Raw genomic sequence first — 23,754 nt, 5'->3', positions numbered from 1 at the left:
CTATGATATTTTAGTAAAATAAGTTTAAGATTGTAAAATTGTAAAAGTCATTAATTATGAACATAAACCAACCTTTGAGTTTCTAGATTGGCTGATGATGCTCTATAAAGGAGCGAAACATGTCCCACATATAACTTCATATTAATGAGGAAACTCTAAACGTAATAACATTTTTATGTATTGAATAGGTGGTTTATAATAAAACATTATTAGTTGTAATTAAACAGACTTTCAATACGGATTAAAAGATGAGATTAGAACTTTCATATCATATGACGAGGGAAAGAAGTCTCTCGCTTCTGTGTGCATTGCAATACAGTACAGTGACCCCTACCCTTGTACGATTTTCCGGCTGGCACTTCTCTCCTTCAAAACCGTAAGTTTGTTTGGACTCAACATTAAAAAAAATACAGTTTCATCGGCACTGACAATATTCTTCGGTGTGTACAAATTGATTATATGAGCCACGTTTTTTTGCTAACTGTCGGCATCATCAGTGTTCGCGGATTATGTTTCTACGCACACTGCCTGCTATGTGATATTGTGGCGTTCCTTAAAACGCTGAATACAAAAGAATTAAGATTTCACTCTAGCACATATGAATCACACTGTAGACACGCCAAAGTGAGGAAAGTGCGGAAAGCTACTCCTGCACTACAGTCTATGCCTGCACATTCTGGAAGACGCGTCCGTTCATGACATGGCGAAATTTCAAATTTAAATTACTCTGTAAAATACTGTTTTTGTAAAGTGTAAAGACAGTTTTGAATTAAAAGTCTGAATTTTGGTAATGGGACCGACATTGTTCTTCGAGTTACGAATTATCCATATTTCAAAATAAACAATTTAAATAAAATGCAAAACCATACCTCATGTTTCCGGGAACGAGAGCTTCTTCGAATTAGGCGAGATTTTGAATTAACCGATTTCGAATGGAGGTTCTACTGTATGAGGAAGGGAAAACTGGGAGATCAGAAAACTATTTAATGACTCTTGACTTTGTGACAAAGGTTAAGAACAGGAAGTTGAGATGGGCAGGGTATGTCATAAAAAAGGACAAAAAATCATGATCAAGAGAGAGAGAGAGAGAGGGAGAGAGAGAAAGTGAGAGAGTACATAATGTATTAGGAGGAAGGCAGCAACAAGGATGACCTAAAACAAGATGGTGGGATTCAGTTTGGAAAAATACAAGGTTGGGAGTGATCCTGCTACCGTATGCGACAGTAGACGGTACTACCTGCGACTGTCTGGCTGAGGGTTGGGCAGCCGACACCAAACCCGACAAACTAGGGGAAGACCAACGGCTACGGGTGGAGGAGTTTTCCCCTAGAAGGTTTGATGAGACCCTTGTGTAGGAAATGACACATAAATTCATCAGCTGCTGCCTTGCAGTGAGGTAGGGGACTGACAAAGGCTAAGGGAGAATAACCCTGACAGAAAATCCCCAGCAGTGTTAGGCTTAGCAAGTCAACTGCTTTCAACTACAAAACGAGCCTCGGAACGCAAAAATACCGGATAGACGCATCTTCTCAAACATCTGCAACGTATGTTGACCGTAAGGCTGATGTTCAAGTACGATGTTCTGAGAAGAAGCCCAAAAGAAAGCGTCCTAAACACAGAATTGGAACATTAAATATCCTGACCCTGATTGGCAGAAGTGAGGAGCTGATAGATAATATGATGGAAAGGAGGAACCTCTGTATTCTTGGCCTGAGTGAGGCAAAGTGGAAGGGAAGAGGAACAAGAAAGCTAAGAAAAGGATACAAACTACATTGGAATGGAAATAAAACAGAAGCCAAAAATGGTGTAGGTTTTATATTAAGAGAGGACATTGATGTCATCAGTGAGGTAATATATGTTAATGAAAGAATTATTAAGTTGAACATCTCTCTTAACAAGAGTGTGCTGACAGTAGTCCAGGTGTATGCCCCACAGACTGGCTGTAATGAAGAGGAAAAAGAACAATTCCGAACTGATTTAGAAGAAGCTATAGAAAGAGAGGAAAATATCATAGTAATGGGAGATCTAAATGCTCAAGTTGGATCAGACAAGCTTGGATATGAAAATGTACTAGGTCCACATGGTTATGGAGACAGGAACCCAGAAGGAGAAAGTCTTCTAGATCTATGTGTAAGGAATGGCTTGAGAATAAACTACAGTTGGTTTCAGAAGCAGCTAAGTCATAAACTAACAAGATACAGTTGGAATGGAGATACTAAAACTCTGATAGATTATTTTATATCAGACAACGAAGCTGGAAAGACCATATGTGATGTTAGAGTTATACCAAGTGAAAGCCTGGACAGTGACCACAGACTTCTTCTCGTAACAATAAAGCACATTGAAATTTATAGACCTCAGAGATACAGGAAACCAAAAATCAAGACATGGGAGCTAAAGAAGGCAGAGAAACAAGTTGAATACACAAAAAAAAGTGACCAATAAATTACCATCAGATGCATTACAAGAAGGCAACATCGAGTGGGCTAGATTCAAAGAAAGCATTGTCGGAGCTGCAGTAGAAGTTTGTGGTAAAACTAATAGCAAAATGAAGGCAAAAGAAACTCCTTGGTGGAATGATTGGGTGAAGATTGCTGTGAAAGTGAAAAATGAAACCAGGAAAACCAGAGACAAAGAAATGCAAAAAGGAAGTCAAAGGAATGAATCTAGAGTAAACGAACTGCAGCAGAAATACAGAGATCAGAAGCTACAAGTAAAGAAAATTGTGGCCAAAGAAAAACAGAAAGCTTGGACTGATTTCACACATAAACTAGAGCAAGACAGCAAAGCTAATTCTAAACTACTTTACCGAACAATACGAAATATAAGAAGAGACAATGAATACATAACAGCAATAGAGGAACCAGATGGTAACATAGTTAGGGAAGAGACAGAAATAAGGAAGATCATGAAATCCTATTTTGATAATTTATACAACAGTACTGGGAAAGACTCCAATGGTGTAACCACGCAGGTCAGTTTAAGCTGCAATGATGAGCCTGACCAAGAGAGCCCACCAAAATGGAAGGAAGTAGAGATGGCCCTTAATAGTATGCCCAAAGAAAGATCAAAGGATTTGATGAAGTCAGTGCAGATATGATCAAAGCAACTGGTGCAATAGGAATGCAGTGGCTTCATAGAGTAATTAATGCAATATGGAAGGATAGGAAAGTCCCAGATGATTGGAAAAAGGGAATAATAATAATAATAATAATAATAATAATAATAATAATAATAATAATAATAATAATAATACCTCTCTTCAAGCCGGAAGAAATGTAGCAATTATAGAGGGTTCACTTATTGTTTCACGGTTTGAAAATATTTGAGAAAATACTTGGAAAAAGGCTAAGGAAAATAATAGAACCACAACTACAGGAAGAACAATATGGATTCAGAGAACACCGATCAACTACCGATCTCATATTTGCACTTAGAATACTGTTAGAAAAGCATTGGGAGAAGGACAAAGACTTAACACTAATGTTTTTGGATCTCGAAAAAGCAGGAAACGGTAATTCTGATTGGTTCCAAACCACTAAAGGAGTGCAACAAGGCAGTACCCTTTCACCCTTACTTTTTATCACTGTCATGGATGAAGTCATGAAAGAAATTAAACAGAAGAACAATATGGACATCAATGCATTTGCATTTGCAGATGATGTAGTAATTTTGAGAAATACAGAGAAGGAAGTCCAAGAGAGGCTGAACACCTGGAATGAACATTTGAAAGCACACGGATTAACAATAAATAAATCGAAAACTGTTACTATGTCTGTCAACAGGCAGAAGAAGAAAGGAAAAATAATGCTGAAAGGTACACAGCTGGAAACAGTAGACCAATATAAATATCTTAGGTGCATCATTTCAAGTGATAACAAAATACAGCATGAGATTAACAACTGCATTCAAAAATCAGCTCAGATTTACCATCAAGTTCGGAACGTCCTCTGGAACGAACAAGTTCCTTTAAGATCAAAGCAGATTCTATTCCAATCATACTTCACCCCCATAATAACATATGGCCTAGAAACCTGCACAACAACCCAACAAGTGGATAGCAAACTACAAGCTGCAGAAATTAAGTTCCTACGAACTATGGTACAGAAGACAAAAAGGGACAGGGTAAGGAATGAAAGAATAAGGGAGGAAGCTGGTGTGTATCCATTCCTGAATGAAAAAGTGACAAGGGCCTGTTTGAAATGGTTTGGCCATGTCAAACGAATGGACGATAGAAGGACAGCAAAACAACGGCTACACACAGTCGTGGCCGGAAAACGACCGGTAGGAAGACCTAGGAAGAGATGGCTGGACCAAATGAAAGAGTACATAGGAGTCAGCTGGGATGTCGTCTTGAGAGAAGAGTGGTACATGGACAGACAGAAGTGGAGAGTGCTCGTAAACCACACCCGGGCAACTGGAGTGGAAAACATGATGATGATGATAAGGATGTTGGAGGAGGGTGGGGTGTCAGGCAGTATGGTGGCAGTGTAAGTGGTGAGGCCAAGTACCAAGTGGGATAACAGTATGGCCACAGCAATTAGTAAATTTGAGCTTTGGGAAGGCAACCGACTTGTTATAGGAGCATTTAGTGGCTCCTACATTCTGCTCCATTATTGACCTGTTTTCTTTGTGTATAGAACGTATTGAAGTGATTTGCAATAATATTTTTTCATTTTTGTTGTTGTTTTAGGTATCCAGCCAAGTCACAGTGACTGGTCAGTGGAGGATTGCTTGAGGTTTCAAGAAATTGTGGTGGAACATGTTTTTGTGTCAGTGGTGATGGAGCGAGGACCTGACCTCTTGAATCCCAGTGACACTTGCTTGGGTCTCCAGCTTATCGATACTACAGGCGAGAAAGACATTAATATTGATCAGGTCTTGGTTGATGAGGGAAGGGCAATTTTTATATGAAGGATTTAATATCTGCAAGCTCAAGTTATCTGCTTTAATATTTATGATTTAGTTTTATAATACTTGTGTAATTATAGAGGAATTCAACATGCTTCATAAATTATTATTAAAAGGAATGGAGGTTAAGAATTTTTATGTTAATTCTTATCCTTCATTATTTATGAAGCATAGTTGAAAATATTCGGACAATATTATTTTACTTGCTCCTGTATGAAAGGCAAGGTGAACTTATCCTCACCTAATTATATAGTAATAGTAATAGTAACATACTCATTTTTGCAGCAAGATCACAAGTGATTATTCTTCACTGTTTGATAAGGTCCTGTATGGAAAAGGTATCCTATTTTTTAAAGGTATGTTTTGTAATCGTGTAAGCAAAATGAAGACAATGTATGGTGGATAATATGTAAAAAAACAAATAAAAGAAGCTGTATGATAAAGACATTTTGTCTATAAGACTTTTGTTTTTATGGAAACAAATTTCTTATAACATATCTTATTTTGAGAGTCTGTTATGTAAATAAATTTAAAATTGTTTTGAAATTCTTTTTCTGATTTTGTAGAACAGGACTATGAAAGATACCACATTTGTAATATCTGTGACATTGTCTTGTTAGGTATAAAATGTTGGTATAAATACTTTTAAGAGGAATTGAAGAGATCTGTTCAGTATACTTGAGATCTGATGTAACCTAGATGTGTGTTAGTGCATGAATAATACCACTTTCTACATAGCTGAAAAGAGAATGCAGTTCAAGTTCATATAACTGACTACTATATACCTATTACGAGTGTATTTAAGATGTCTCTTGTAAGTATGGTTTCTTGAAACTATGTTATAGTTTAGAAAAGTTTGTTGGGCCTGTTCATATCACCTTGACGCATCCTTCAGTAATTAAAGCAACAGCTGTTGCAGAATTTTCAGAAATTAGGGCTTTCTTGCTTAAACTTAACATCATTGAATTGTAGTAAATTGACTAAATGAGATAGCAATGCCATGTTATCAATTTTAAAATAGATCTGTATCACTTATTACATCCACAAGAGCTTGAAATTTATAGTCGATAACAGAATATGAAAAGTGTCTTCTTAGCATTGACAGGGCTGTACCTTAATTAAGGCCACGGCGTCTTCCTTCCCATTCCTAGGCCTTTCCTGTCCCATCGTCGCCATAAGACCTATCTGTGTCGGTGCGACGTAAAGCAAGAGCATTGACAGGGTCAGCTTTTCAGCATATCCACCTCCATTTGGCTCGATACAAGACATCTTTGGGGTAGCTTTTTTTAATTTCCTTCCTGATGCAGTCCATCCTTTTGTTACATCTGCCTACCATGGTATCTGCTTATCAGAATCCAAATAACAGCTGTCTTTGCTACCATACCTATAATTCATCTTTGCTGTGCAAGATGTGTCCACACCATCCATATTTTCCATAATGCAAGAAGGGTGGTCATGTTTTAATTCCCATTCTTGAACTTTTCATGATTCAGTTGGTATCTTGTATGTTAACAAAAAGTGGAGATCTAAGGGTCGTGATAGCCTTATTTCTATATCTGTTCCTGGTTAATGTCCTGCTGTAACCTCTGAAAAGTTACTTGCCTGTGAATTTAACTTCAGCTATAGATCTGCAAAACTAGAACAGCTTGTATGATATTAACTGCTGTAATTGAGAAAAATGTTAAATGGGGGATCATTGTGGTAAAATTCATGTTATCTTTTGTGGTCCTGTTCACTCTTATTTAAGTTCCATGACTAACCTATTGGCTGTCTTCCTCAAACAGTAGTAAATAAGAAGTTCATGGAATATCTGAACCAGACTTGGGCTTTGCATTTGAGAATGCAGCCTGTAAGACCTAGTCTCTCTTCATGAACATAGATCAGTGGAATTCTTGTTTCTGTGATAAAGTTGATGGTGCTAATATTAAGAGAATGAGGTTGTACTAAAAGTCATGAACAAATTCATTACTTTATGATGAACAACTTTCAGGTAAAAAAATGGTTCTTACCTGTTAAATGGCTTCCACCCTTGCTTCTTTATTTCTGGAAACTCTTCTATAAAATGCAGGGTACTCTTCTGTGAATGTGGTGCTGTCAGCTGTCTACTTCACTTGTCTTATGAAATTACCCTGGATTACTAACCCCGTACCACGTATCAGATACCTACAGTAGAACCTCATTAATTCGAAGATGTTGGGACCCAAAAATCGGACTTCAAATTACATGATTTGAAACAACTGCCAACTTGTAATTCGGAAATGCCAACTCTTGCTGTATCACAGAATATCCTAAGACCTGTTACTGCATGCATTTAATTTCGATTCACAGGTACCCAACAAGGTGCAGTTACAGTATTAAAATAATGCACTTGGACAACTCGCTGACAAAGATAACCTCACACAACGAAAGGAAAAAAACATGAATAAAAGACGAGGAGAAATCTGTGCTGATCCCCTGTGCAAATGCTTTATTTTTTGGATTACTGTACTGTTTGTACTTCTTAGATGCCTTATACTTGCCTGACGACCTTAAAACATCGTGGCATATCGAACTTTCCTATGACCAGGGGAAAAAGTCTCTCGCTTCCGTGTGCATTGCAACACAGTATGACGACCCCCATCCTTGTATGATTTCCCGGATAGCACTTCTCTCCTTTAAAACCTTTAAATCCGTTCGTGTTCGGCATTAAAAAGCAATGCACTTTCATCGGTATTGACAGTATTATTCAGTGCATACGAATTGATTATGTGAGCCACGCTTTTTCACCAACTGTCAACATCGGCAGTGTTCGCGGATTTTGCTTCTCCCCACACTGCCTGCTACGTGATATTGTAGCGTCCCTTAAAATGCTGCACACAAACGAATTACGATTTCACTAGAAATTAGGAAATATGAAGCACACTAAACACACCAAAGTGAGTGAAAGAAGCCGAAGACGAGCAGCTCAACCGAAGTAACTGCGCAGATCTTCTGGAGCTTGCAAGTTACTTCGGTTGAGCTGCTCGTCTTCGGCTCCTTCATGACTTTAGATCTTCATATTTGGATTGTGTTGTGACTTTGTGCCTGACGGTTTATGCAGTCTGGCTCATTTAACTGTTCTCTGCTTTTTGTGAACATTGTGAGACAGTGCCAAACATTGTGTGTGCCGTGCTGATGCTCGGAAGATTATGCATTACTTCTTTAATTGACTTACATTCCACGTCGTCTGAATTTTACAGTGCCTACCCCCGTCATTTTTATATCGCCTCTTCAACTGATATTGTGTGGACTTGACCGTTAACTTTTTTCTTACTTATGCATTGTTTTTCGAGTTATAATCGGCGGATGATGACCCAGACTGGGGTCGAAACCGGTACCATTTCCACTTTTAATTAAATAAGAATGTAATCTCTACATCTCTTATTTACTTGCATTGAATAGGTTGAACTACCATATTTATTATTTCAATTTAAATGTGTTTTCATTGCATGGGTCGTACCGATGAAACTAATCACAAATTAGTGCGATGTCATCAGAGCTACAATAAGACTTGTACTCGTTTCAAAGCAGAATCGTTGTTGTTATGTGACAAATTACGTCAGAGGGTTCTTGTATGCAAGATTTATTTCTTTCATTTTCTTTGTCTCGAAAAGCCAGGAGGGTTCTAATACGCGAGTAAATACGGTTATGCTTTTCAGTTTCTTGATATAAGGAAAATGCAAAATTATAAAAATTACATGAAAAACATAACTTTTTTCGATATTCTTTTCCATAATAACTATAATACAAATTAATGACCTTAAAGATTTAATTTGTATACATTTTGGAAGTATTAGCGTATCAGAGTAAGGGTAATAACGTGCTATAATTTTCATTAATTTGTTCAACCTTTTTCAGGTGGATGCTTACATTGATAATTTCTCAGAAATATTATGACTGCTTACTGCATGCTTCATATGTTTCATGGCATTTATTGATTGTAGAATAGTGGTCAAAGATTGTTCATTTAATTATGTATTGTATGTAGATTCGTAGTTACTTTTCCACTTCTTCCTTTCATCATGTCTAGGTCAGAGTCTTCTTTCACACTATCCTATGGTACAGCTAAATGGCATGTTTACTTACTTTCTGAAGTTTATGTGATAACATGTTTTATCATGTGTAGGCAGATGCTTGTTATTCTTACATACTGTATTTGGAAATTAAAATTTTTAAACCTTCAAGATGGAATAAATGAGTGTAAAAATGGGACTTGCGAGGAACTGCAGTAATCGAAGACAAGAAGCGAATTATTTTATTTAAATTTCTGGATCCAAATCATTCTCTGCCAGATCCCTTGGGCACTCGTGTAAGTTGCACTGATTGTGATAGTTGTAGATAATATTCCCTTCTTCTGGTAAACTACCTGCACAGTTAGTAGTCAACAAATACACTTCATCTTCTTGGCGTCAGTCCTGCTTAAATGCAATTGCACTTAGTTCTCTACTTAGCATACCGGGCGAGTTGGCCGTACGCGTAGAGGCGCGCGGCTGTGAGCTTGCATCCGGGAGATAGTAGGTTCGAATCCCACTATCGGCAGCCCTGAAGATGGTTTTCCGTGGTTTCCCATTTTCACACCAGGCAAATGCTGGGGCTGTACCTTAATTAAGGCCACGGCCGCTTCCTTCCAACTCCTAGGCCTTTCCTATCCCATCGTCGCCATAAGACCTATCTGTGTCGGTGCGACGTAAAGCCCCTAGCAAAAAAAAAATCTACTTAGCATGATTGATTGCGTCACTTGGGGGTGACATTTACGATCTTCATGTTTACTCTTAGCATGCCAAACCATTGCTTTTAGGGTTCTCCTTGTTACTGGCATCCTGAGAGGCTCAGATCCAACCATCTTCATAAGTGAGTTGTCACTGCGCAAGACGTGCCTATTCGAGCCTCGATCATTTCATCGGCGATCAGTGCTACTCCAAATGTCCTTGTAACATCCTAATTGCAGATATGATCAGGTAGCCATCGGAGCATGTTCATTTCCATAATATATAATGTTTGTTCCTGTTTTCTCGTGGCTGGTCAGCACTCTGTCCTGTATAACACTACTGTGTGAACAATCATTTCATAGATACACCCGTTGGTTTGGTTTGTTTTGCAGTTGATCTATTTTGCTCTCTTTCTCTCATGCTTAGTTGCAAATTCATCATTTTATCAATGGTTGGTCGTAGTAGGTAATTTTATTTCTTTCCATAAATTTCAAAACAGGAATTGAAGGTTGCCTCCATGCTGTTTATGACAAGACTATGTTTTTCTAAATGAAAAATCTATTATGAATTGAAAACATATCAACCCAAAAAACTTACTGCTGAGTTTTAGTAAAAACCTTTCTAATTGTTTTTGAAACTTGATGTAAGTTTTGTGAACACTTTCAGGTGATCAATCATGAGTAGTGCAGTGTTGGTTTAGCCAACACTGACCTCTGCTGTAATAAAGTAAAACTGATGATTTTTGCTATATGAAATAACTTCTTGCATAAGTTTTCACTTCTTGGTTAATGATATCTACAAATTGTTAAATAGGAACTGAATGGATTCCTTCTTCCTTTACTGATCTATTCTGCTTCATTTCCTAATTTAATTTAAAATTACTGTTAAATTAGTCGAGATTTGAAATGGACTTTCCTGTACTTAGCATAAGATTGGTTAAATTTTTGTGTAAACCACTTCGGTTGTATGTTTCCTTAATTAATTAATGTAATGATGTTGCTCATGACTTTCAGTCAAATACACATGTACAGTGATAACAAGAAATGCTCATTGGATATGTTCTTTCATGGTGCTGTATTGTATTTAAAAAGAAATTGTAAAGGGATATTTCAGTGTAAAAGTGAAAAAGAGAACCAGCTGGAATAGAGAATTTTTCACTTTGTGTGCTTTTGTGTCAGTATAGATAACATTGCTTTTGAGCTAGTTATTGGGAAGGTGCATTTGTATGAATGCATGCTATCTACTTTACTTCTCCCTCATGAAGCTGAAATTCGCACTTCTGTGAATTGCTAACAATGTTACTGCAATTTGCATGAGATTAACCTGATAGGGATTCATTTCAAGGACACTTCCTACTTTCAGTGAAATCGCAGTTGAGCATTTGTCATGGAGGTGAGCCATTTTGTTCCTTGAAGGAAAGTAGTCCCAAATGTTGCAAGGGTTGCAGACCACTCTGAAATCAATATGCTTAAATGCCATGTCAGGGTCCTGTGTATTGCTTATGATGCAAACAGCTCTAGCATGTAAACACTTAATCTCGTAAAATGATAGCAACTGAATGGCTTTGTTATACAAATGACGAGCTTGTGAAAATTGAAGAGTATCATCACAATAAACGACAGCTTTCATAGTATGCTTTGTGTGGCAACTAGTCTATTGAGGACACAGCAAAGGGATTCAGAGGAAGTGAATGTATTGAGTGAAGCTGTTGTTGCAGAATCTTATGTAAATACTAGAACTGTAGCAAGTACACCAAGTTACAGACCATGGAAACCATGGAATTATTACATAAGTTTAACCTTCACTGACATCTGTTCAGATGGCATACAACTCACTGTCTGTATCTGAATAACGATACGTATTGTGATTTTCCTTTCACATTAGTTTCCATATGGATGCAAATGCCAAGTGTAGCAACCCAACATTGTGCGGATACGTGCCTACCAGGTGTAACAACTCTACATACTGCAGAGTCCAGTGGCAACCCATCATACTGTAGTGTGTGTTTCTGAAGAACCTGTAATTCTGTTCATTTGCTTTTCTTTTAAATGTGTTGTGTGATGCAATAATTAATACCACTGTAAATTTTATTTCTGAATGGGATAATTTTTTAGCAAAGCGATAAAAAGAATATTAAAAAGTTGTGAAGGGCTTTCTCCTGTAAACTATGACCTGTATTTTGCATTTCCAAACTGCATCATCATACTAGGCCAACATTTTCCAGAAATGGTGCAGGTTTTTTTTTTTCCTCTCTTTTGTTTTTCTTTCTCTGGTGGCTTTATGTCCCACCGACACATGTTTTTTACAGATAGGTCTTACGGCGACGATGGGATAGGAAAGGGCTAGGTGTTGGAAGGAAGTGGCCGTGGCCTTAATTAAGGTACAGCCCCAGCATTTGTTTGGTGTGAAAATGGGAAACCACAGAAAACCATCTTCAGGGCTGCCGACAGTGGGATTCGAACCCACTATCTCCCGGATGCACGCTCACAGCTGCGCGCCCCTAACCGCACGGCCAACTCGCCCGGTGAAATGGTGCACTTATTCAGCTCAGTCTCCCCCTGCATCGTGCAACTTAAAGAAATTACAAGTAATTGCTAATTCGTGTTTACAATGATATTGTGAGGACAAGATATATACTGTGGCTTAAATTTGACATTTAATAGAAATAAAAGGCAGAAGTGAACACGTAGGGATATTACAAAAGTTATGTTGATAGGTAGTGAGATACTCAACTCTCAGGTCATTTAATATTGTTTAACTCAGAAAAATAAATTGAAAAGAGCAGTAATTACTCTAGGAAATGGAGAGACAATTTGTGGATATATAATGCAAGATGTTCGCAACCAACCAACTTACTTAGATTACTGCATGCAGTGAAAAGTTTTGCTATGTCAGTACAACTCAGGGTTGCCAGATTTTAGAACACTACTTTTCCAGTATACCTATACTTAAGTTTTTACTTAAAGGATTGTTATGTAGATATTCACAAGGTTTTATATAAATTGAAACAAATGGTATGAATCTCAAAATAAACAACTAATTAGGTAGGTCTACAGTTCACCATGTATAAAACATTGTTTACCTGCTCTGTGTCTTATTCTGTAGGAGTTCATACATATTTATCACTGGACTTGGTATTTTCTACAAAGTATTTTTTCTTTTTCTTTCAGAATTTAAAAATTGCTTCACATCTTGACATGACAAATTGTAATTGAATTTTACCAATCGCTCTTGCTCAAGGGTGTCTATAATTAACTTGTTTCTTTTCTCCAAAATAAATTCATTAGACTGAAATTTCTTTCTGAAGAGGCAGTTAAATTGGGTATGCAAAGCACCAAAGGGACAGATTGGACATTATGATATTTAGAGAAAACACTGCACCAGGTTTTAGTCAGTTTTCTGCCTACAGAAACCTTCATTTTCTATTTTTCTCAATGATAAACGTATTCTTTAAATAAATCAATTTTTACGCTAGGAATATGGAACTCGTACACAATTTGTGAGAGAGATCAACTAGGCACAGCGGAGTTCAACTTTGCACAAAGGCTCAAATGTGTATTGTGCGTAAATTAAATTTGCGCTGAAATAAAAATAATAATGAAAGAAGTTACAACGTTACCGGGAATGATAAAGATATTAAAGTTATGTCAGTTTTCTAAATGTGGGACTCTTTGTGTCCCACTTATTTTTAAAAAGGGATGTGGGATATTTTAAGTGGAAATTGGGACATGTCTCGCCAAACAGAGATGTCGAACAACCACCCAGGCACCATTGCTGAGAATGACCTGATAGCCTTTTTAAACAAATATAAATACGTAGAGAAATGTTCTGTCACAATCTTTTTTTTCTCCTCTCCTCACTAATTCGTGTTATGCTTCCGTTTGGAGCCCCTCAAATACTGATATTAATTGTGCTAAGCCGATCTGATTTGATGGTCTTACATAATCTTGCCTATATCTTTAACTTCATAATTTTCATCATCTCATGACAAACTGCAATCAGTTTCTTGTATTAAACTAAACAATGCACCATCAATGACCTTGCTTTATTATCCATGTTGCTCAAGGAATGCTCGTAAGACAAAAAAAAAAAAAAAAAAAAAACCTGTTACACCTTTGTTAAATGTTCAGCAGTTGTAAAGAGAGAGGCAACCCTAAAATAATGGGAATCCACAGGCTGGAGTAGGTCCCTGTTGACCAACACCACACTCAACCCCCAGAGGAGAGCTGTAACATGACGTGCTGGAGTAATGTATTTAACTGACAATTTATGGTACCTACTAAAAGTCTTGTCTTACTTGTACCAGCCAGTGTAGGGTTTGTATTTGAACAGATATGTGTTACAGCAAAAATACAGTCTATAAGATAGGCTTATGGAAATTTCACAAACACTATCTGGAGGCTGCTTGGCCATCAAAAAGTACCACTGGCTGTGAGAAACAGGATCAGTTTCCAATAAGAAAAAATAATGGCTCAACCCTCAAAAAGCAGAAAGTGTAGAGGAACAACCCTCCCACTTTTCAGGCTCTCAGGTAAGATGTCACATTGGTAATACACTAAGACATGCAGCAAGTTTTCAAGAACTTTCTGCACCGCTGCAACTTGTGCTTGGATACAGTGGTGAACATTTTTAACAGTCAATTTCCACTTCTTTCTACTCACAGTTACTGCCTACTTCTTTAAAACTTCAAGCATTTTAAAGAAATCTTACATTCTAACAACACTGCCATCAACATATACTTTACTATACTATTAACTCTTTTGCTTGGTTAACATGATTTCCCAACCTCACAGGAGCTGGATGAGGGAAATGGATGATTATGATTGGAAGGGTAGCATTCATAAGCATGCACTGACATTGGTAGCTGATGCTTTCCCAGGTGTAACTAATCTCATGGCGAGGTCCACCTTTTGGAGTGACTTATAAGGACAGAAGTGGTTCCAGCATAGTGTGGAAGTCAGAGTTTGAAGCTATTTAAACACACTGGAACGAGTGTTTGGCTTTCAGGTTATACCTGTCGTGAATTGCTGTTTTCTCACTCCATACTGAAACACTAGTACAAATGAGCAGATTTGACTGTTGTCCTCCTTGGAGCAGTTCAGCTCTCTTAATGGTATGTACATGGCTGTCTTATTGTGAAACAATACAATACTAATATTATCTCATCAGAGGTTTCAAAATCTTGCCCATTTTATTGTACAGTATTCAAATCTTTATCACCTCCATGTAAGTGTGCTAATTGAACTGCTGCAACTGAGAACTGTTAGGTGACTAGTGTGATTTCTGTTGCAGAGACTCTGGAATATATATGAATACATTGTTATTTGTGGATTCTGCTCCATACTGCATGGTATATTATCATGATAGATTGGAATATTCAGTAAATTTGCTTTTCTGTGTATAAAGAAAGCATATAATTCACTAGATAGGTGGCTGAATCATATTTAAATATCATAAAATTAATTTAATACTGTGTGTTCAAACTGTAAATAACTGTAAATGTTGTTTTAGATGCTGCTGCTTTTGAACTCCTGGATGATATTCATCTTCCTCATTAACAGATCCTCAGTTTTTCACATTACTTTGGTCTTAAATTATTGCAGTGGACAACATTTTCATTAAATCTTATCTTGGATTTGTTAATTATTTGATTGATTTACAAAATGTATTTCTGAGAATGAGCAGTTCTAGTTAAATGTTGTTATATAACCTTTATTCTAAATGTACTGTAATTCAGTATTTGTGCTCTTGTTTCCTAAATAAGCAAATCTTTTAAATGTTGTTAAGGAAGTGAATGTATGAAGGCTTTATTAAAGTCCAAACAGTTCACAAAAATTGGTAAAAAAAAAAAAAAAAAAAGATTGGGGATAGCTCCTACTATTAAGCCAGTTGATTCAAGATGGACATAAAGAAATGAACACTTGGCTGCTGGATGCACTTTCAGCAACTAGAAATGAAACAGTTGGTAATAAAATCGCACTGTTCTTCACTTGTGTGAAAGTTTTCAAGTGCACTGTTCTTTTCAGAGCAACCAATGTATATTAATAGGAATAGTTTCAGAAATTGGTAATCTGTTTAACCTATTTTTTTTTTTCTTTCTTTCTTTTGTCATCATTCATCCTTATCAAAGCTTGTGCTTTGTGGTCTTCGTATTCTCCCATTTTCTCTTCCAGTACTAGGTTTTCCTTCCAATTCTTCTTAAGTGTAATTATTATTATTATTATTATTATTATTATTATTATTATTATTTATGCAATTCTTGCCACTTTGACAATGTGAAAAACTGTGGATCTAATTTACTACATTGTGTGACCATTAGTACTGAATGTACATTCTAATCATATGTTTCCTTTCTTATATAAGGTAGTGTTATTTTGATACTGTTGTTTATTTTTTGTAATTGGCGATTGTTGTTGTAAGGGATAAGACTCAAGGTTATCAGCCTCAATTTTTTGTTATAGTGTATAAAAGGGGATTTGTTATAAAACAATAGCTCTTTTATTCTTTCCTTTGTAATTGTGGCTGCTGTCTCAATAGTTCATATGCAACATCGTATCCTCTGTGCCCTGACTGTTAACATTTAAGGAGACACTTTCATCATGTTCAGAATAATTGTTCAATTTCCAGTATTTAGTTGTCCTGTGTCTTTCCTACCAGTATCAATTTGATACATGGAGCAAGTAGATTGCAGCTTTTGGAGTTTTTCATTTTGTGCTAGTATTAAAACCAGTAATTCATTTAGTAAATGAAGACTCGGTTTATATAAGGTAATATGTTTGAGTGCAGCAAAAGAAAATTCAATCCTGAAATTGATTCATAGAAGTTGTAGATAGAAGAAATTAGAAGAAATAGTGTTTCATGAGATGGCTGTGATAAGACTGCTTTGATGTTCTATAAAGGCATACCTAGTGCAGGACTGATGTTAAGTTTTAACCATTTATGAATTAAGTCTCTTGTGGTAATTTGTAGTTTGCTACATTTGTGTTCTCTAGTCTGTATTGAAAACAACTTGCCGTAATGTTGTGAATTCAGTGTGTGTCAATAGAATCAATTCTCATTAAACTCCCTAGACATGTCAGTATTAATGGTCCATTTATTGTTGAATAACATTCCAACACCTTATGTTAGATTCAGCTTGTTTCGTCACTTTTAGGTGTGTCCAATTATTGATTTTTAAATTTTCATACTTTGGTCTCTAGACTGTCTGTAGCTTTTGATACTAGAAAAGCACTAGAACACTTGTTTTTCACTTCTGTGAAAGTTTTGTAATACACTGATATTTATCCACAGAAACCCATGTAAATTAAATATAAAACCTTAATGAATGGAAAAGTAAATATAGCTCAACATCGTTTTGCAGTTTCGAGTAAAGGTTTGGGAATGATATAGCGTGACATCAGTATTGTACCTTTCTGAGGAATTTTAAAGTAATTTCTTTTCTGGAATTTTCCCACAGTAAAGTTAGTACTAGCTTGCAGTGGCAGTTAGTGACATTTTACTCTGGCAGGGTTCTGCTGTCATGTTTACACGCACACCTGTCTGGCACAGTTTTCACTGATCTGTAGTGCAATATCATTCATAATGATGATGCTTCATAAATAGAAATTTACTTCCAAGACAGAACAATCCCGAAGCAAAAACAGATAATAATGTAAAGCAAATCAGAAAGTAGTCAAAAACTTTAAGGACTGTGAATATGGAGGCCCTATAGAACCTTACGACAGTGACAGAAAACATATTCTTAGGTTCACAAAACCATATAGTTCAACACACTATATACTGTAATTTTCAGATAGAAGTTGTACAAACATATGCTAATAAATCCCAACACATGCAGGAAAAACAAAAGGGTACATGGATCTGTCAAAGTGTGAACACAGCAGACAGAAGAATGAACATTACCATAAAACAAAAAGAAACTAACAAGAACCTCATCAACTGCATCCAAAAGGCAATTTTTGTAAATTACAAAATGTCAGTCAATTGAATGCTATTACTATAAGTACACAGTTTTTCATGTTTTTTTTTGCATCACCATTGTATGAAATGTGGTTGATGATGTTGCTCTGGGCTCCACCGGACTGCCCTTACACCTGCCTGCAGTCTTCCATGAACAAGCCCATATTGCCAGTTAGGCTCTTCCTACTCCCCACAGGCTAGTTATTTTTAGGAACCTACTAACTACATAGCACACTGGCATTACGTTCAACTTTTTTTATATTTGACCATCTCTGTATGTAATCTGTTATAGAATGAAATTACGTTAGATGTTTTTGAAAGGATGTCGGCGCAACATCCTAAAGCCCTTCATGCATGAACTGCCACTGCTAGCTTGTGGTGTCCCAGTTTATACTTCCTTCTTTATAGAGAATCTGGCACTGGCAAATAATATGATAGATTAGGGGCACCGGGCGAGTTGGCCGTGCAGTTAGGGGCGCGTGGCTGTGAGCTTGCCTCCAGGAGATAGGGGGTTTGAATCCCACTGTCAGCAGCTCTAAAGATGGTTTTCCATGGTTTCCCATTTTCGCACCGGGAAAATGCTGGCCACTGCCACTTCCTTCCAATTCCCAAGCCTTTCCTATCCCATCGTCGCCATAAGACCTATCTGTGTTGGTGCGACGTAAAGCCACTAGCAAAAAATTAGGAGCAATTAACTATTTTTAATCATATATCTTCATTAAGAAAATAATTAACACATCATCTTTTATAAATTTTGTTCCCTCCAGGCTATAATATACTTATTACATTGTTTCCTACAGTCTTCAAAATGGTGCAAGTCAATCCTTAAGTTTTTTTGTAATTAACTGCCTCACATCTTTTATGATTTACAAGAAGTTCTGGCTTGGTCTTTCCTCTACCTTGGTGATAGGTAGGCCATGATTCATTACTTGTGAAGATTAGGGCCTGGAATTTTATCCAGGAATAGGTTACATTGCAGTGCAATACCACTGAACCTGCATAATACTTCTGTAGGGAGAATCGCATCATTAGCAGTTCTAATGTTAAGTGCCTCTCCCCTCATGAGCACCTCAATCCACCTTAACCGAACACTTTTTTAAACAACTATAATGTTATATGTGTACATAAATTTTTTTTTAAAAACCCACATGTCGGGAAGGGTATCTAGCCTTAAACCCCTGACCAGAGCTAAAATGAGGTGGCTCCAGCGACCCTAGAAATAACTGGGATAAGCTGAAGGAAGTTTATTAATTTTAATTCCCCACATATTTGCAGATATTTCTTTTTTATTTGGTTTTAACTGATAATCTGCTTGTGAACTATCTGTTGCCATGTGCTTACTGGAGTTTTTCATAATACTCCAATAATTTGCGATCCTCCTTACGTAGTTGAAATACTTAGTATGGCCAAGATTGCACACACTTCAGTATGCTTGTAAGAAGTGTTCAGTTCGGGAAATAGTGGATTCGAACCCCACTGTCGGCAGTCCTGAAGATGTTTTTCTGTGGTTTCCCATTTTCACCAGGCATGTGCTGGGACTGTACCTTAATTGCCTTTAACTCCTTGTACATCATAAAGAACAATATGTGTTAGTTGCAAATATACTGTTAAATACACAACTTTATATTTTATTTCTTCTTATTCAAGCCTGCCTTAGTATTTTCCTGGCCATCTCCAAAAAACATGAAAGTAGTTAGTGGGATGTCAAACCAATAACATTGTTACAGTATATTATTAGTGTTTCCTAAACACACTGTCAGCATAACTGATGATATCTTAAATGGGTAATTAGATATTCTGGTGCTGATCACAACAGGTACAACTGGCTCCTATCGTCAAATTGCAGGATCAAATCTCTGCACAGAATTTTGGCATATAAGAGGTATTCATAATATTATGTGAGAGACTTGTGTTAGTAGATTTTCTAATAAGTTTCATAATCCTGTTTCAGAGCAAATTCACTTCGTAGCCTCTTTAAAAGACTGATGGTAGTTGAAGCAATATTATGGCTGGTTTACATGAGTTAAATAGCCTTTCAAGTTACTTGGACAAGTAATTGGAGGTAGGGGTATGAATAGTATAAACAGCCAATCAAGTACTTGATGCAGTAGCCAGGCCAGTAGTGTGAGTAGAAAGATGCTCAACTTACTTTCCAAGTAAATTTCCCGCACTATGTTAATCCTTACTGGAATTCAGGCATGATGCCACAATTGCCTCATATAAACGCATCTCTGGCACAAAATTTGAAATTGCTAGCTGATACAGCATCACCCATGAAAGGTTATTGCTGTATGTGTGTTGTAATAATTCCCAATTAATGGTAAAAATTTACGGGCGTCAATCTCAAGCAAGCCATGTATTCCCTCAGAAAGAAGTGAAGCTGAAGTTTTACATGTATCCCTTTGTGGTAAGCACTCTGTAATCCAAAGTATTTGCTTTCTTCTTAAATAGTCATATTCTCAAACTCATTAGGTTCATTACACATAATCCTAGCAACATTTTGCGCAGTACATTACCTACATTGCATTCTGATGTAAGTTGTTCACTTGATTTCCTTTCCTTTTTCGAATAACTTGAATGGCTACTTGACACACGCAAACCAGCATTCAGACATAGCATTGTTGTTAATTTGCCAGCAGCTCCTTTATGTGGGAATATTAATTAGCAAACTAATAACCCTTTGTATTATTACTATAATTGTAAATTTCATACAATAATCAAAAGAAATGTTACTTGGTGTAAGAAGTAGTTCTGGAATTAACAAAATGACTGATTTTATTCAACTGCTGATCTCTGGAGACCAAAGTTGTTCCTAAGATGCTGTATCGTATTCTTCCACTACGTGTCTTATTCTTTTTCAATTTTGTTTTATTGGAGATATTGGTGTAATTGCTCATAGTATGTGCATAGTTTGTGATAGAATTGTTCGGTGAAGCATGATGAACACAGCTTTACTGTTCCCATTCTCTGATAACATACAGGGAAGAGGAACATTTTAAATTTCAGAACAGACTTTATATGATTTATGTTTTTTTGTATTAAATATTTAGTGGTGGTGATTTTTGGATTAAGGTGTTATTTCCATGTCAATGTATTAATTAGGATAAAGAGCATGGGTACTTTTACTGCATAATTTTGTGTGTTGGTGCCTTCTTAGATTGCTACTTCATTTCTTGTATCAAAATATCTGCTGGAAACAAATCAGTGAAGATTTTTTTTACCTGATTGAAGAGGAATTGCTTGTAAATTTCTCTTAAGTCATAAGAAAAAAGTGAAGTAAACTGTTCTTTCACAAAAGAAATGTAAAGTGTGAGGTGATCAGTTCGCTGCTGACAGCTAAAAACCTTGTACATTTGCTAATGTAAATTTGTTATTTTTAAATAGCTTTCCTCGAAGAGTCTCGTAATCCATTTATACAATATGCTGTTAAATGTAGCAAGATGGTACTAAAGCAATACCTTAATAACATGCTGCTTTATTTAGTGTTCCTAAAAGTCCTTGAACTTAGGGAATAATCGTTGCTTTGCAGCTATCATCACTTAAGAGAAATATGTAACATTATGTTTTCACACCTTTTCTTCTGAAACTGTATACAGTTAAATGTCTAGTACACTTCTTTAGTGCCATGAAATAAAACTATATTTCTAATACAAGATTTTTATTAATATATACATATATATGTTTCTGTTGATTCAGTGATATAATACAAAACCTATTGAAATAATAATTTCTAATAATCAGAATTAATAATTGTTTCACGTTTGTTGTAATTTTATTTTAATTATGTATATTACAGTTATATCATGTATTAATTGTAAAACAGAACTGTCCAATGTATACTATGAACATACTGATGAAAAAAAACCACATTAATTCATTAAACATTATAATAAAATTATATATTTATTGTGTTACATATTTACATTTCCCTCATGATTATAGACACTTGAAAATTTACAGTTGAGTCTTTCTTGCTTTTATGAGCACTTAGCTGCTTGATTTAATAGGCAGAATAGGGATTGAGGCACAAATATACACTTCATGAATTGTAAGAGCTGTGAATTCTTGTAGGCTTTTAACACTAATAATTTTCACTGTTGAGGTTTTACATTTTTATCTTGTAGTTCCCAACAGTACTTGTGATCACTAACATAATTTCACTAAATATGAGACCGAGGTATGTTGTCTTCTGAATGGTTACATCACTGGTACTTTAGTTCCATTTCTTTTAATATTTCTTGTATGTTCACTAGACTTCAGGCTTTGGTGAAGTGCCTCTCCAAAGCAGTTACTGCCAAAAGAAATTTGTTGTGCCTTACTTTTGCACCTGCTTTTAAGTGAATGCTTACAAACACAGAACCATAATGATATAGTCTACTCTGGGTTAATAACACAGATGATTTTCATTCTTCAATTACCGGTATGTCCTGATTTAGGTATACCTCTATTATTATAAATTGTCGCAGAGTAACATGCATCTATTAAAGAAACTATTTAAAATAGTTTATTTGGGTCCACCTTGTCAATACACATTTCTTTAATAGATTTAGACAAGTCAATAAAGGATCAAATAAAATACCTGTTATGGTTAAGTTTATCAACAGTGAGTAACATGCACTCGATTATGTGCTCTTGGCTGTGATGTATGCGCGCACTTGTATGTTGAGTTCTCAGCCTGTAGGCTGGTTGGATCGTCAACAGATCCATCAGCTGTCGTACTTAGCATAGATGTCACTCAAGAGACATACTAGAGGAATGAGATAGTTCCTGTTGCTTTCGTCACTGAATCGGAAGTTGCTATTACATATCAATCGGCCAAGCACACTGAAATGCGTACATCAACTGACCCTGTGATAAACACTTTCACACTTTTAATCATAGGGACTGGTTGAATATGGAATGGCATTGCCAGTATCACTCATACCTTGGGTCACTTTCATATTGTCAAAGCTAAGGATGACACTGAGGCAGACAGACAAAAAAAAATGAAAGTTATAAGTCGAAACATTTTTACGAACTGTGTTATTATTATAATGATGACAGGCAACGGACATACCCGAATACATCCCAGCTGCTTCACAGAAGCAAGCATTTTGGTACGATACATTCAGATGCTGTTAGGACTGCGTATTGGCTTTCTTACAGACAGGACTCTGTATGTGGTTACCATACGTCCTCTTTTTTTTGGCAAGAAAATGTATCCAGGCAGATTTCACAAAAATCTACAAAATGTCTTTATTTTTTTAGCTCTGAGAAAAAATGCAAGTTTTTAACAGCAAATAAACTCACTGTCATAAAGCAGCAGGAATAGATGAAATTAGACCTGAAATGGTGAAGTATAGTGGGAAGGCAGGGATGAAATGGCTTTATAGAGTAGTAAGATTAGCATGGAGTGTTGGTAAGGTACCTTCAGATCGGACAAAAGCAGTAATTACCTATCTATAAGCAAGGGAACAGGAAGGATTGCAACAACTATCGAGGTATCTCATTGATTAGTGTACCAGGCAAAGTATTCACCGGCATCTTGGAAGGGAGGGTGTGATCAGTTGTTGAGAGGAAGTTGGATGAAAACCACTGTGGTTTCAGACCACAGAGGGGCTGTCAGGATCAGATTTTCAGTATGTGCCAGGTAATTGAAAAATGCTACAAGAGGAATAGGCAGTTGTGTTTGTTTTGTAGATCTAGAGTAGGCACATGACAGGGTACCAAGGGAAAAGATGTTCGCCACACTGGGGGACTATGTAATTAAAGGTAGATTATTAAAACCAATCAAAGGCATTTATGTTGACAATTGGGCTTCAGTGAGAATTGATGGTAGAATGAGTTCTTGGTTCAGGGTACTTACAGGGGTTAGACAAGGCTGTAATCTTTCACCTTTGCTGTTCGTAGTTTACATGGATCATCTGTTGAAAGATATAAAATGGCAGGGAGGGATTCAGTTAGGTGGAAATGTAGTAAGCAGTCTGGCCTATGCTGATGACTTGGTCTTAATGGCAGATTGTGTTGAAAGCCTGCAGTGTAATATCTTGGAACTTGAAAATAGGTGCAATGAGTATGGTATGAAAATTAGCCTTTCAAAGACTAAATTGATGTTAGTGGGTAAGAAATTCAACACACATGAATGTCAGATTGGTGATACAAAACTAGAACAGGTTGA

The 23,754-nt window shown here is 36.5% G+C and overlaps 1 protein-coding gene across 6 annotated transcripts in view; it reads left to right on the top strand.

Annotated features, from left to right (window-relative positions):
• Positions 1-5,356, top strand: part of LOC136878800 (tudor domain-containing protein 7) — a 299,722-nt gene extending 294,366 nt beyond the window's left edge. For all 6 annotated transcript variants that reach the window (XM_067152283.2, XM_068229004.1, XM_067152285.2 and 3 more), the window contains one exon: positions 4,694-5,356. In XM_067152283.2, coding sequence (XP_067008384.2) covers positions 4,694-4,914 — 221 coding nt within the window. In that variant the 3' untranslated portion in view covers positions 4,915-5,356. The remainder of the gene's footprint in view (positions 1-4,693) is intronic.
• Positions 5,357-23,754: the final 18,398 nt, after the last annotated feature.

This window comes from Anabrus simplex, chromosome 8, assembly GCF_040414725.1.
Source record: "Anabrus simplex isolate iqAnaSimp1 chromosome 8, ASM4041472v1, whole genome shotgun sequence".
Classification (NCBI taxonomy): Eukaryota; Metazoa; Arthropoda; class Insecta; order Orthoptera; family Tettigoniidae; genus Anabrus; species Anabrus simplex.
This window is presented reverse-complemented; position numbering and strand designations above follow the sequence as displayed.